Source organism: Zingiber officinale, chromosome 6A, assembly GCF_018446385.1.
Source record: "Zingiber officinale cultivar Zhangliang chromosome 6A, Zo_v1.1, whole genome shotgun sequence".
Taxonomy (NCBI): domain Eukaryota; kingdom Viridiplantae; phylum Streptophyta; class Magnoliopsida; order Zingiberales; family Zingiberaceae; genus Zingiber; species Zingiber officinale.
In genome coordinates this window covers 85,566,061-85,582,368 of record NC_055997.1, presented here as the reverse complement: position 1 = coordinate 85,582,368, position 16,308 = coordinate 85,566,061, and the positions used below count along the sequence as shown (strand labels likewise).

The window sequence follows — 16,308 nt, the reverse complement described above, 5'->3', positions numbered from 1 at the left end:
AAGCTTCCACCGTACGATCCTGTGTACGGCTCGGCTGCCAACCCTGCTGCCTGTCGGCGACAGACGTATCGAGGATGATGTTATCCCCTGTCTCTTTTGTCCTCTTGCGCTTCCTGTCTGTTCCAGGGCCGAGCGATTAGGCCGCTCGACGGGCATATCACTTCTGCCTCGGTCGTATGCTCGGATGAGACTGCTCCTGCCTGTCTTTGTTGCCTTGTGCACCGACCGAACGGACAACCCGCTCGGCCCTGAAACCTTTTTACCTTAAGCATCGGAAACCCGACCCCTAGTCGGGTTGTCTTTCATTCGACGGGGGGATTCACGGTCGGTCGACCTGCTTCGTCCGGTCGGTCGGCTTGCTTCGTCCGGTCGGCCGGGTCTCAGGGTTGAATTTCTTGACCTTTGACCTCCACGTGTCATTGACCTTCCGTCCACGAGGATCCCCCGTCCTTACCACCGGATCAATGATCATTTTCATATGTTATATATTTCTATCACCATATCTAAATATCCAAAATCTAAAGTGAGGTTTGTTTTTATTATTTTGTATTAAATTTTCATCAGGATGGCTTATATGAGTGATATAAACTTTGTCCCTAAATTTTAGATTTATTATGCAATAGATTGCATTAGTTTTGAATGTTTTTTTTTTTTTGTGTATTGATTGTATTGTTTAAGTTGATATTGATGTTTGTTAATGTGATTTTGTGTTGTAAGTTTGTTGATATGGATTGTGTTGTAAGTTTGTTGTGAAAATTAATGTTTGTGATTATTTGTATTTGATTATATTTGGATATAAATAAGGAAAATGGACAAAATTTAGATTTGTTTTTATAAAGATTAGCAACGAAATCCGTTGCTAATATATTAATACATTCCATTCATCTAATTAGCAACGGATATTAACGTTCAATCACTATTTAGCGATGAATTTATATAAATCTATCGTTAATGTGTTTACGGAATTTAAATTTCATTTAGGATACTAGCGATGAATAATAATTCACTATCACTAATTAGCGATAGATTTATTTGAATCCATCAGTAAATAACTTACGGATTTATTTAAATTCATCATTGACTAGCAATAAAACTGACGCTATTTTTAGCGACAACATATATATTTCGTCGCTAACAATAACGGTGTTGTATAAAAATCTAAACGACGAAATATATTCCGTCATCAATCCGTTGCTAATTACTTATAGCGACGAAAATTGTCCGTCGTTAAACACTATATTTTTTGTAATGATATACACATAACTTACCATAGAAATGTCAGAAATAGACATGGATACCATAAATACCTTTGCTGAACTACCCTCTTTTATTGTATGTCAACTTTTCAGAAATCTAAATTTCTTAATCTATCAATAAGTTTTGGTGAAATTCTAAAATTTATCGATGGATCTAGAGAGCTTTGATTGGACTCATTTTAATTCTGGTAAATTTCTGCAATGTTTCATAGTCTAAATATGTGTTTTTTTATTATTTTTAAAAAATCAATACTCAACAATACTAGTGTTTAAGTTATGGTGTTGATTTTTAAAAACCAATGCCACTGTCTGCGGTGCTTGTGTTTAAAAATCAACACTATTAAATTGTGATGTTGATGTTTAAAAATTAGCAATATAACGATATTGATATTTAGTATTTAATCTGTGATACTCAGCAACAAAATGATTTTTCAAAAAAAATTTATTAAAAAAATCAGCTCTATTTAGTAATTTTAATTTTTTTTAACTCTTTTATAATTACATATTAAAATTAGATAAAATATTTTAATATTTTAATTTTCATTAACCTTCTTTTATATTATTATATTTTTTATTAAATTTTTAAAAATAAAATTAGTTCTGCTACTGATTGAAATTTAAATTTAATTTAATTTAGAATGAAGGAGGGGAGAGAAAAATAAGCAAAGATATTGCAAGAAGTAAAAGTGCTTGGTGTGATTTTGAGAATTCTGAAATCTCAGTGCGTTTTTGAGAATTCAAAAAAATTTAGATGCTCTACTTTGAGAAATTATCTCATTAATGATTTACTTTTTTTTTTCTAACAATGATATAAATACTTTTTTCCCCCTTGTTTTTTATTTCCTCTACCACCGTTTTAAAATATAGAAACCTGACTTGGATGTAGCTCATAATTATTGTACGTGGAATGCACGTAAAACATTTATCATAATTCACCAAACCCACAGAACGAGCCATCGATGCCACCACGTCCCGTCTCTAAACTTCCTTCATAAACTCACCTCCTCTCCCTCTCCCTCCAACTGTTCGACACCATGGCCAGGCACTGGCGGTTGCTCAACGCCGTCCGCCGCCTGCTCGTGCGGTCATCCTGCACGTCATCCGCCGCCGACCTCGACGCCATCAAGCACAATGTCGCCGCCACCACCATCTACAACCCGATGGTCGTGGAGGAAGGCGAAGATCACCGCCGGTCGTCCGACGCCGCCAAATACGGCTCCGGCGCGGTGGCGGTCTATGAGCAAGTTTCTGACAGAGAGCAATCGGCGGCCACCACTATCCAAGCCTACTTCAGGGGGCATTTGGTAATAATAATATTCTAAGATTTTTCTTTCTCAACTTTATTATTTTACATCGGCAATCGATGGCCATTTAAAATTATGAAATTCCAAAAAAATATACTTAATTTTCAGATTTGGCGCACTTGTTTTTCACTTATGTATTAAAACAATCGACACAATCACTCGAGTTATGTTCAGGCAAGGCGAGCATTTCGAGCGCTGAAGAGCCTGGTGAGGCTGCAAGCGATGGTGCGAGGGGCGAGCGTGCGACGGCAAGCGCGCGTGGCGGTTCACTGCATGCAGGCGCTCGTTCGTCTCCAGGTCCGCGTGCGAGCCAGGCAGCTTTCTCGGTCAAGGGACTTCGACCGTTCCTAAGCCATCAAGTCCAAATCCCCACCGTTCATCTTCATCTTCATCTTCTCTTCATCCCTAGCAACAAATCAATTATTTTTCTTGTTTGAAATGAATGAGCAATCGATTTGAATTAAATCGTGAAGTTGTTTATGTAAGTTCGTTTGTTATTGCGTTTATAATCCTTCCATGTGTACCAGGTAATAGAATAGACCCGCTTCTTGTGAACCAAATGACTCGATTAAACTGAAGAGTTGAATCCTCCGCGGGTCGAATTGGGTTTAACCATGCATAACTGCTCACACTAATATACAATATTGACATAGTAGGAAGACACCCAATTGTTAGGAGTGATCACTGGAAGACACCCAATTGTTAGGAGTGAACTCTAAGACGAAGTTCGATGATGATCGGTATCCTACCCTTTGCTAGTACCAAAATGGCCTCAGCCGTGAGATTTGGAAGCCTGGAGAGGTCCAACACTTGCAAGCTCTGATTGAATGAGCCACCGCCAAATAGAGATGAAATGCCATTTGATGTGATTCTCCGATAACCTCTAAGAGACAATGAAAGCAGTGAACAAACTGCCATTTCCCTGGTAAAATAATCCTTTATCAGTTGTATCACTGCCATCCAACAACAATACTTGTAATTTAGGCAGATAGCTTAAAGCCTTCACAGCCTCATCACCCAGGTTCCGACAATCTCTCAGGTCGAGAACCATCAGCTGCTTGTTATCTGGCAAACCAACAACACCGTTATTGCTCAACAGATTAAACCACCTCAAGCTAACATGCATTAGCAGAAGGAAAGTGGCAGAGATGTCATGAAAGACAAGATCTGTGAGTTGACTCCCATGAGACACCCTGAATTTGCGAAGATTAGGGTAAGAGTGTATTATCACCCTGAAGCCAGTATCTGTAACACAGCAAAAACCTCCAAGACAGATACTTTCCATCGTGGAGCAGCCATCAGACATTAAAAGAAAACCTACATCATTGACTCGACGGAAATAGGTGAACATGAAAACCTGGCTGAGGATAAGAGAAATGTGCTTCAGTTTACCATGTGAGTTTATCTGTTGAAGGCCGGTATTCGTGAGATCCGTTGTTAATATAGGTTCCATGATAGGGGCCTCTTGAAGGTCTAGTGAAGACAGTAATGGGAAGCCCTTTGTAATAAAGCCAACCAAGTGATCTGTGATATAGTCCACCGAAAGACAACATCTGAAGGCTGGGAAATATCGACAGTTTGAGTGATGAAGTGAATTCACTGTTTCATTGAGCAGTTCCATCAACATTGTTGCGGGTATGTATCCAATCTCCAGACAAGAAAGAACTTCAGAGGCATTTGCCCACACTTTGGCCAAAATTAGGATGGTCGAATGAGGAACAATCAAGTGCCAAAGTGAGAGTCTAAAAAAAGAAAAAGGAAAATTAGATCATTTCTTCAATATTATCGCAAGATGTACTAAAAGAAAGCATTTAACACCGCATAAAAGCATGATTATAACGTAATGGGACAGATGGTGCTGTGCACAATCTCAGCACAACCTTCTAAGTCATCCTCAATTATAGTATATGAGAAAAAATAAATTATAAGTTTTTCTTCTCAATTTCTTTTCAAACATTGAAATATGCATTTACATTGTGCAGAGATTTATGAAAAGCAACAACACATAAATGTGCCATTTCCATCAGTAAGTTGTTCTTCTCAGCTTCTTTTCAAAAACTGAAATGTGCATTTCCCTCAACAGGGACTTGCAAAATTGAATGGTGCATAAATGCACCACAAGATCCATATGTTATATTAACCACACATCAGGATCACAAGCTAGTTAACAATATTTATCAGGTCAACTTCTATAAACAGTTTAAAGAAGTATCTAGATGATTTACTTTGTGATCATTTCTATTTTTCTATGGGTATATCTATGTTTTCTTAAACAACAATCTATTTTTCTTTGTTTTCTATTTAAATAATTATCTTTATTTAAGTATCGATTCGTTATTCCCTCTCTCTCCCTCTTTCTCAGTGTGAAATCAGCATCTACAACAAAGTTAATTGGATTAAATAGTTTTAACCCACCTCTAACTGTGAACAACCAGTAAGCAATGCTTCTAGATCAGCAAAAACAAATGAGAGACCTCGACGTTCAGCTAGAGAGCTTAAAGTGAGACCTGCCAAAAGCAAATTCAATTAATACTGGAGATACATTCTTAGATTGAGTTTAAGGATATGATTAGTCAAACACAAGTAGTTGGGACTCATGATTTGTGTTGCACTAAAAATGGAATTTTACATTATTGCATTAGACAATGAGAAAACATGGAACTAATATCAGAGTAAGTCGAACTAAATTTTCTTTAAAAAGTACAATTATTAATTTTTTAGATTCAAGAACATGTACCACAAAACTGCAAATGAGAAAGTAAATTTAAATTGAATTGGAAACGTTTGAGATCGTCAATTTGATTAAATTAGAAAGCTATGAGGTTATCAATCTGCAAACAAGTTGTGAAAAAAAAGTTAGGAGTTTTTTCCTTAGTGTGGTTTTGTCAAAACCACTAATGTTAGCTGAGTTCTCAAATAACTAACAACTCATGACATTGTAACCAGAAACATGATCCATAATAAAGATCAAGAGAAAGTGGATGTATATAACTGGCACTTGCATTCTGGTCATCTAATATTAGCAATATTTACTACTGAAAAATGGCAAGGGGTTTTCTAGTAGCACATCGAGTACTGCTCCACATTGGACTGATAAAACTGCAAAAGAGCAGGACTTACACCCATCTTTAAGAAACCAAGAAGAGCAGGACTTACACACATTTATAAGAAACTACAAAAGAGTAGGACTTACACCCACGTTTGTTGAAGTTATCTTTCAAATGAAGTGAACTGGTATGAAATAAAGAAGCTTATTTGCAGCAATCCCACCATTGTATTCTCCTAGGATGATCATCAGATTCACAAGTATGGCATAAATATTCCTATATTAGCGATAGTTCTATATTGGAACAAGTTAAAATAACTCGAGTGCAAAGTATGCAGGGTTATGCATGCCCTAAATAGACAAACAGAAAAAAAAAAATTGATCTTAGCTCACCTGGTAAAGTGGAGGGATGCTATTCTTAGGGATGTAATCAATTAAATAAAGAATGGGTGGTTGAAATGGATAAGAACTCTGAACTTCTAAGTTGTGATCATTATGCACCTCATAAATTAAAGAAAATTTTAAGAATGTGATATGAAACATCTCACTTTATGAATTAAAACATTAATGTTTTAATTTTTATGGATTGAAATGTTAAACAATTAGGCAATGGTATGTACAAAAAAAATTATGTAGTAAATACAAGCATACTAAGATGAACATGTGGAATCACAAGAAAAGCCAAAATAGAAATACTCATATTAGAAGATAATTAGATTCTATACTTGGATAAAAATTGACCTCGTTAATGGTAAAGGTATAAGAGGTAAAGGACGATCAAAGAAAATTAAGAAATTATGATATTGTAAATAATAATTATACTTTACATTTAGAATTGATATGAATGAACTATATAAATCATGCCTAACGGGTAGTGTACAAGAAATGTATTCCTCAAATCCTTGCGAAACGAGGCGCCAGAGGATGTAGGAGACGGCTAAAATACGAGGACGTTAAAGGAGGGGAGGAAGTACAGTGCGTGAGAGGCGGCGGCACGAAGGGAGTGGCAGGTAGCGGAGGCGGAGCATAGGGAGCGGGGGTCGAGGCGGGAGAGGATGGAAGCAAGGAGGGCTGAGGGGCTGAGGGGAGGCAGTGCTCGAGAGCCGGAGCCGGTGGAGCAGGGTGGTCTGCTCCTTTTTCGCCGTGGTGGAGCGCGGTGCCGCCCTCGTCGAGCATCTCCAGATACGGCGGACTCGGCAGGCGGCAGCAATGAACGCGGCACAGATGGGGGATCCCCGATCCCTCACGTGCTAACTGAGAACGGGTTACATATCGCGCCGGTATCGTTAAAACCATGAAAAGCGCACCGGTATATCAGCTTGCAGAACACATGGAGCAAGTATCAAGCGGTGAGTGAGGCAGCTCCCGTTGTAGCGGTTCCGGTACCACATCTATGTCGGATCACATATCGCACCGGTATTGTCAGAAGACGCTTCCAAACGCAGGGCCCGACAATTGCAGATCTCGGCGCCGCTGACAAAGCATCGAACCTGCGTTCTTACTCTCCGCTTTCCAATATCGACATGGTGATTCTATCGTGATATGATTACGTTAACATAGTAATATATAATTACATCAATAAATAATAAGTATACAATAAATGATAATAAGAATAAGGTTAAAAATTTATGTATCTCCGGTTGAAGCGTCGGACTTGCCGACTGTCTTTAGAGAATTTATTATCACCCACGGTACAGAGGCTATCCGGCAAAATCCTCCCAAGATCCGACAACTGCTCGCGCCGTTCGTAGGTGCACTCCAAGACGAACGGCGCACTCGGACTCAACCTCAGATCGCAGAATCAAGCCTCAGAACTTGGAAAGAAGAAGAAGAAAGCAGAGAGCAGAGGAATACTTTGTTTTTTCCGAAGTGAATTGAGTAGGAGCAAAGGAAGTGTATTTATACACTTGAAGCAGTGCAGAGGAAGCGACGCACGCTTTGCTTCTGCTTCCTCATCTCACGCGCGGGTGCGCTGCTTCGCATCCTCACGCGACGCGGACAGAACCGAACCACCAGGTGCGAGGGACAGAACCAAACCGGACCAACAAAAATAAACCAGGTCACCAAACTGGCAAAAACAGGCCAGGCCGCCCGCAAACGCGAGGTCCACGAGCTGGGGATTTGTACCCACTGCGCGATGATCACGTGCGTCGCGCCCGATTTATGGATTTCCGGCTCGAACCCCCTGAAACCACCTGATTTGGGCTCAGCCCGCGCATGCGTGTAAGTCCCCTTAACATTGCTAAGCATGGATGGAAGGACTCCATATATAAGATCTTCCAATCTTCTTGGTTTAGCAATATGAGACTAAAAACATAAGGAATAATGTGAATTAAAACTCAACAGATTCCTCCCTCCCATATCAGATTCTCTGTTTCGAACCTGTGTTCTTCCTCTTCGCTTTCCAATATCGACATGGTAATTCTCTGTTTCAAAATTTTCATATCCTCTTATTTTTTCGTTCATCGTTGATCAGATGAGCTAGATCATATTTTAAAGATATAGCACACATCATGAGAATATCATGATCGTCCGATCGATGAGAGGACACGAGGACACGAGAATCTTGTAACAGATAATCTGATTTGCCCCTTTTGCTATTTCTCTATCCCTTTCTCTCATTTTATGTTTAGCCTTTTTTTCTAATGTTCACCTCTTTTACAGGCGGATTCACCGCTGGTAAAACCCCTAGATGTATTCTTGGTTTTAATTACTGATCCATTTGTTTTCCTCTGATATCGCCTCCGCCTCGATTTTGTGATTTGTTGTCATTTTTTGGCATATTCATTCCGTATTCTTTTTTATTATTAATTACGAAAAAGTTAAATATTGGTGTTGGTCGTTTTCAAACTCCTAGTGTGAACCTTTGGTTTTCAACAAACAACTTAGGATTAGATGTTTTTCTATTTCATATATTATGTTACATTCTAGATTTCTTGATAGGAGTTTCTTTAGGTGATCATGTATTCCTTGTGTAGAAGTCATTGACTACTATAGGCTACAGAGTTTAGTATACTGTTCTAGTTTCATAAACATAAGTCTATATACTGAACTATATAACAACTTAATTAAAGTCAATGATTTTACATACACTTCTAGGGCCACTGATATGGACATTACGTTATCTCCTACTATCATTAGAGACTTTTTAGGATTACAATCCTCTGTATGTTCTTTTTTATTCTACCTGCTAGGGATTTACCGTTTGGTGATCCTTATTCGCATATTACTCTCGATACGATATATTTGTATTTTTTAGAGGACAGTATATCTACTATGACCCAGTTTAGATCTGTCACCCTTAGGATCCAGGACTATGTCCTCTATAGGGTCCTAGTCATGTGCATTCTGCCTCTGACTACTCGCGATGTAGCCATGATGCACCCATTTCATTCATTCCTTCTTTATGCATTATGTCAGAGGTTAGACATAGACATCAGTTTGCATATATTTCATATTATCATTTATTTAGTAAGTATTACCACTAACCGACAGGTCCATATGCCTTATTGTTATATTTTGACCTCCTACTTAGCATCATTAGGTATTGATGTCACCGCGGGTGATGTTAGAGTCCTAAATGAGTTCGTCATAATAAGAGCTAGGAACATGTCTTTAGCTGGTATCCATATAGATGATCAGGGTGTCCTATCTTGGAGGAGAGAGACCCAGCATCAGCCTGACCTCGTAGCCCAACCTCAGCTTGACCCCGCTGCCCAGCCTCAGTCTGACCTAGTTCCAGGAGAGGAGGTAGAGATACCTGATATCATTGCTAATCTTTTTAGACTGCCTCCACCTCCAGCTCCTGCTACTCTAGACAATAGAGTTACCAGACTTGAGAAGTCTATAACAAGTCTTCGATAGGAGGTCTTCGATCTTCGACAGGACCTTTCCAGTTTTCGAGAGGAGAAGAGGACTCACCATATCGAGCTGATGGATATGTTTCGATCTGGGAGTTCGGGTCGTTCTGCATCATCTTCTTAGTAGATCATCTTAGCTGCACTTTCTTTAGTCCTTATGGTTATTGATTTTGGATGTCTATTCTATGTTGCACCTTGACTGTTGACATGCTATTATGTCTGCTATATTTTGCTACTTACTTCCTTTCCATTCTATTCTTATGCATTGTTTATTTTCTGCATTAACGTCTGACATTATTGATTACATATTATACTTGTCTTTCTTTTATCTTAGATTTTTTTATGAATGCCAAAGGGGGAGGGTAAGGGTTACGTAGAAAAAGACAAACAAACTTGATCAAGCAAATCAAATTGAAAACTAACTTAGATCATTTATTTGTTGTTTCCATATTGTCTTTCAATATTATTTTTTTCCCTAACTTTAACCCAGATTGTCATTGCATCAAAAAGGGGAGATTGTTAGTGTAATTTGCACTAATGATTTAACAGGTTTTGATAAATGATAAGTGGATTAAATTTAGAGTGTTTGTGATCTAATTGGTTTAGGAGTTGATAGGGTTTGGAGGACCTGACACTAGATTGAAATCCAGCTAGGTCTGTGAGACATGATAGCTGGTACGAAGTGTAAAATACTGGAAAAAAATGACGAATATTAATAAGGGAATTTTCTAGAATTTTTGGATATTTTTCGGGAATTTTTCGGAGCTCGTATGGACGAGTTAGCGGGGACCGGAACGGGGCCCAGAAAAGCCTGTTTGGGCTACCCGATTTAAGTGAGGAATTGTTCCTTTAATAAATTCTTTTATTAAATATTTCTTATTTCTTTATTCTCTCTTATATCGCCGAATCCCTCAGCCCCGATCTGCACCTCATCTCTTCCCCGACGCCGCCGACTACTCCAAGCCCTAACCGCTGCCCTCTCCGCCGCCGAAGCCTTCACCCCTCGGTGCCCTAGCCACCCGGCGCCACCCGACCGCCTACTTTCTGCCCACCGGCGCTGACGCCGAGCACCGCTCCTCCCCGCTGCGTACGGTGATCCCGACTCCTCTGTGCCGGCACCCGAGCCTTAGAGCCGACGACCACCTTGTGCCCTAGCCGACTCCTTCCCGACGCCACTGCCCTAGGTTTGGGCCACAGCTTTGCATTTCCTTTCCTCTTCCCTTTGCTGTGGAGTTTACAGCCGCCGACCACAAATTTGCATTTCCTCTGCCCTTGATTCATTCAGCACCGTCGGCCACAGTTTTTCCTCAGCCTTCTCCACTGCACAGTGCTGACCACGACCTCACCTTGTGCCCTAGTGCTCTTTGCCTTTGATCAAGTCCACGGTGAGGTTTTGTTTGGTTGGAAATTTAGTAGGTGCAAGGATTTTTATTTTTGATCTGGTTTGCTTGTGGTGTGCTTTGGTCCAACGATTCACCTGGTTGCCAGTAGCAACGATCTTGGCAGAGGATCATCAGAAGAGGGGCTGTGAGGAAGAGGTAAGGTGTAGTAATTATGTTCATGAGTACTTGGATTTAGGTTTTTGGATTTCTATCTAATGGTTTGTTTAGAGGTAAGGTGTATAAATTTGTTCTGGTATCAGGTTCGTATTTGGGAGAGTTTAAGTTGATTTAGGTTTAGACCTAAATCAAATTTTATAGTGGAACGAATTAGGGTTCTGGTAAATAAGGAATTTTCTTTAGCTATGTGATATATATGTAGCTAAATTAAATGTGGTTATTACAGGACTGGTCGCGAGACGAGTATCTCGATATCGGATTGGACCTTTCTATTTTCGGAGGCGGGTACTTTTGACTTATGTCATTTGATATGCTTAGTAATTAAATTAACATGCTGCATTAATTGTGTTTCTTATCTGTTTCGGTTAATCACTACCCAAATCTTACATGCTTGATTGATTGATTGGTTTTGCATCTCGGTATATTTTACTGTTTGTACATGCTTATAGGGTAGTGATATGCCATGCTTGACCATGTTCAGGACCTAGGTTTTTATACCTTCTGTGTACCTTGATTTGATATGATTCTTTGACCTAGGGTGCACATTTCTATATATATGGATTAGGTCAGGATGTTTATATGGTTATTGCCATGCATCATTTGCATGATTGCATGCCGTGCGATAGTCCGCTCCATTATTGAGCACATCGCCAGTTACATGGATCTGCACACACCACCACTCATGGGTTAGTGGTCGATTCAGTGAGTGTGTTGCAGCTGTTAGGCATCGTTGGTCCGCTCATGGGTAGTGTGACACAACGTGTTATCCTACAAGGATTCCTCCCGTCTTTGAGTACCGGGAGTTGAGAGCATTGCGCTCCCCATCTATGATTTGGGGTAGGAGGATAGGTGTACTCGACAACATCCCGCCCACCGGTCACTCATCGGGAGTAGTGACGACAGAGTGCACTGTTGTCCTACCCACTCGGCCTCACTATGTGTGTGAGATGATCGACTGGCGTCGGGACGGATCATTGGCATCATATGCATGATGCATTTATTGCTGTGTTTGCTGCATTTATATTATGCATATTGTTTGGATACCTATGTTTGACATGCATACAGATTCCTTATCCTCGGTCTGTTGACCTTATACTCTGACTTGGTTAGTACAGTATTCTCCTGTTTATTTTAGATGCATTCTTATCTTTTATCAGGAGACCGCATGATTAGTGCTAGGTGTTGTTTCTTTACTTTGCATATCAACTGTACCTGCTGAGTGTTGGACTCACCCGCCTCCATTGTTGTTATTTTCAGGTTGATGCTGTCAGGAGGGAGTTCCAGTCCGTAGTGCTACTCCGCTGCTGGTTTCTGAGTTGTTTCATTTTAGCTTTTCGCTATCAGACTTTATTTTAGTTTTGTTTTGGACTTACATATGGAATCTTTCCGTTGGATGGACTTTTCGTATGATTTGGATTTACTCTACTACATGCCTGCCTGGACGGCAGAAGAGGTAAGAAAAATCGGATTTGGGCTTTACGAGTGTAGTTGAGTAGGGTTGATTTCGAGTCAGAGTATTATTACTGCGTGGTTGTGTCAGCCAGAGGCTGAATATATATATATAAACTGCGTGGTGATTGATTTTTATTACTGTTATTATTCCAGCCGCATGTGACTGAGTATTTAGTGCTTGTAGAAAATTTTGATTGTCCGCCGTACAGGGGAGATGCTGCCGAAATTTTCTCGGACAGGGACTCTTCTGGGGGCGTGACAATTTAGTGGTATCAGAGCCAGGTTATGGATACCTGCTTTTGGTTTCTGGAGATTTATCGGATACCGGTTGTTGGTATTCAGGATATTTGGGTTAGCCAGGTTTGCGAGTCAAACTGGGCATTATCGGATTTTCGATATGGTTATGTTTCGGATTTCCGTTTCGGATTTATTTGGATTTCCGGCGATATGTACGTTCGGAATTTTGAGGTCAAATTGGGGATTGGACAGCGACGGAACATCTCCAGACAGCAATTAGGTATGTTGTTATTTTATGTTTGTTATATTGGTAGTAATATCTGTAATTTAATTTAACAGATATGAGACGATCCACTCGTATTGCTGCGAGACGTGGTGCTGGACGATCACGTGCGAGGACCACGGGATCTCTGGATATGCCAGAGATGCCCACTGTTAGTGAGCCTGTCGGTCAGGGACAGACTCAGGATGCAGCGGGAGCATCGGGCTCTCAAATCCCGATAGCTCCTGTAGAGATACATATCTTGGCCACACCGACGGTATCCACGCCTACCCTGTTTACAGTACCATCAGGGGTACCATTGGTGTACCCGACATCTGCTCCAGCGCAGCCTACGACGTATTCAGTGCCACCACCACTTGGACCTACAGGACACCGGCACCTGCATTCTCAAAGGCTTGCTCCACATCCGACCTTTTCCCACTGCACTCCGCTTGCCACCACTTTGTTCCCAGGCAAGACTACGGCTTATGCTCCCAGATATACTGAAGACCGGAGTTCCTCCTCCGGTTTATTCCGCTACCACCGTAGTATCGCCCAAGAGCTGGCCTCGCAACACACCACGATATCAGAGTGCACGAGCTAGGATTCCAGACCGCCGAGTCGATGAAGACTCGTTTCACTCTTTCCGGAGATCTCGATCCGAGTATGGCTCACATGGATAGAGACTATGGAGCGACTTTCTTCTATATGGCTTGCTCGGAGTGGGAGAAAGCGGTGGTGCTTACCATTTACTGGATGAAGCTAATGCCCGTGGGTTACTCTTCTATTATTGGTGAGCGAACGTCACATGGACGAGTTCGAGAGGCTTTTGAGAGCCGCTTTTCCACCGTCCCTATCGATGTCTCACGATGTAATTTTATGAGTCCGAGGCGTAATAACCGCCAAAGGACCGAGTATAATATGTAATTCCTCCGTTGGCTCAGTTTTGTCGAGTTAGTCATGGAGACGTAACTCGCATGATGCGCTTTATAGATTGGATGGTTATCTGCATGTATAGCTTGGATTAGGGATTACATCCTACTCGATGCATTGAATCGAGCTTTGATGATAGAGTTAGCTCTGCAGAGAGCATATCCGGACAGGAAAAGAAAGCATACGGGTCGGACATCGTAGGTGTTCAGACTCAAAGCGATGACAGCCTCGAGTAGTCGCAGCACAGTCGAGTTCTTGGGCGCCTCGTAGGCCTCGTAAATCGTATGTCTTCTTGACGCCCGGTTTTCTCAGAATCCGGCAACCACCTTCCGTGATACTCATTGTTTCGATGTGGATCCGAGATCACCTCACCCCACTTGCTCTCGGGACAACTTTTTATTGCAACCGCCAGGCACGAGCCGAGATTGTCACCGAAGGCTCAGCACACGGCCCGGAGGGTCAGGTCGAGGGGATAGTCTAGTCGGTCAGGGCATATCGAGGAGGGCGAAAGCCCAATCTTCCTGGCCAGAGGAGTAGCTTCCGCAGCAGCATTTGGCATGCTTGGATAGGAGTACTCGGCTTCCTAGCACCCCGAGTTTTGCTCCAGACCTTATTATCCGACTCGTGACGACTCACCACCGCATGATCAGTCACCATCCTCTCGCCTTATCTCGGCGATAGTCCAAGACTGGCGCCTCGATGGCGAGCTTACCGGCAAGATTACCACCTCCTCCTCCGCCAGACTGGTCGTGTTCATGCGATTACAGGGAGGATGCTCAGCGGACGGATCCGTTTTCCGCGGTACGATTTCCATTTATGCATTTACTGCTGATATTTTGATTGATACTGGTAGTTCGCACTCTTTTATATCCCGTACTTTTATGCGGGAGATTGGTAGATTACCTACTGTTAGGTTGCGGCGATTGACTGTCTCCCTACCGTCCGGTGATACTTTGGACGTCACCCAGGAGATCAGAGGTTGCCCGTTAGACTTTGGCAACATGATACTTACGGTAGATCTTCTAGTATTGGAGATGGTCGAGTTTGATGTCATACTTGGCATGGATTGGCTGTCAGTTTATCATGCTACCGTTGATTGCCAGACGAGGGTGGTCACCTTCCGGCCTCCGAACCAACCCTCGTGGAGTTTCACTGGCATTAGAGACGACGGCATCTCGATTATTTCGGCGATTCAGGCGCAGAAGCTGCTGTCTCACGGCTGTCATGGTTTTCTGTTGTCTTTGATCAGTACTGAGGACAGTAGTAGTTCGCAACTCTCCGACGTTCCTGTTGTCCGGGAGTACGCAGATGTATTTCCAGAGGAGCTGCCAGGGTTGCCTCCCAGAAGGCCAGTGGAGTTCGCTATTGAGCTGATTCCGGGAACCGCGCCGACATCGAAAGCTCCGTATCGTATGGCACCAAAAGAGTTGAACGAGCTGAAGGTTCAACTCCAGGAGCTTTTAGACAGGGGATTTATTCGCCCTAGTGTTTCACCATGGGGTTCTCCAGTTCTATTTGTCAAGAAGAAAGACGGCACCATGAGATTATGTATTGACTACAGGCAGCTGAATTCAGTGACCGTCAGAAATAAATATCCATTACCACGGATTGAGGATTTGTTTGATCAGCTCAGAGGTACTTCAGTGTATTCTAAGATTGATCTGCGATCCGGATATCATCAGTTGAGAGTCGAGATTCCGATATCCAGCTTTCCGTACCAGATACGGTCATTATGAGTTTTGGTAATGCCATTTGGGCTTACCAATGCTCCAGCGGTGTTTATGGACTTGATGAACCGGTTTTTCTGGAGTATCTGGATCAGTTTGTTATCGTTTTCATTGATGACATATTGGTCTACTCGCTTCCGAGGAGGAGCATGCACAGCATCTTCGCACGATCTTGGAGATTCTTCGACGACATCACTTGTACGCGAAGTTCAGCAAGTGTGCATTCGGCTATCCTCGGTTGGTTTTCCGGGACACGTGGTTTCTAGCAGAGGTATTTCAGTTGATCCTCGAAGATCGAGGTGTCACCGTTGGGAGCAGCCGAAGTCGTTTAGGAGATCCGCAGTTTCGGGATTAGCGGGATATTACCGACGTTTTGTCGAGGGCTTCTCGCGTATTGCTATGCCGCTGACACGTCTTACCGGAAAGGCGTGAAGTTCATATGGTCCGAGGATTGTGAGACCAGGAGCTGAAGCGGAGATTAGTGTCGGCTCCAGTTTTGGTTTTACCTTCTGGAGAGGATGGATTTGTACTTTACACCGACGCGTCTCTACAGGGTTTGGGCGCTGTTTTGATGCAGCACGGCAGAGTAGTCTCTTATGCTTCTCGTCAGTTGAAGGAGCATGAGAAGAACTATCCAGTTCATGACTTGGAGTTAGCTGCCATCATCTTTGC

General features: G+C 42.0%; 1 protein-coding gene and 1 pseudogene across 1 annotated transcript; one reads left to right on the top strand and one right to left on the bottom strand.

Moving 5' to 3' along the window:
- The first annotated feature begins 2,290 nt into the window (after positions 1-2,290).
- On the top strand, positions 2,291-2,965 carry LOC121994998 (protein IQ-DOMAIN 5-like). The gene is made up of 2 exons (XM_042548861.1): positions 2,291-2,560; positions 2,735-2,965. Exons 1-2 carry the CDS (start codon positions 2,291-2,293, stop codon positions 2,909-2,911), a joined length of 447 nt encoding a protein of 148 aa, XP_042404795.1. The 3' UTR covers positions 2,912-2,965.
- A 22-nt stretch (positions 2,966-2,987) lies between these two features.
- Positions 2,988-6,902, bottom strand: LOC121996787 (annotated as a pseudogene).
- Between the last annotated feature and the right edge of the window lie 9,406 nt (positions 6,903-16,308).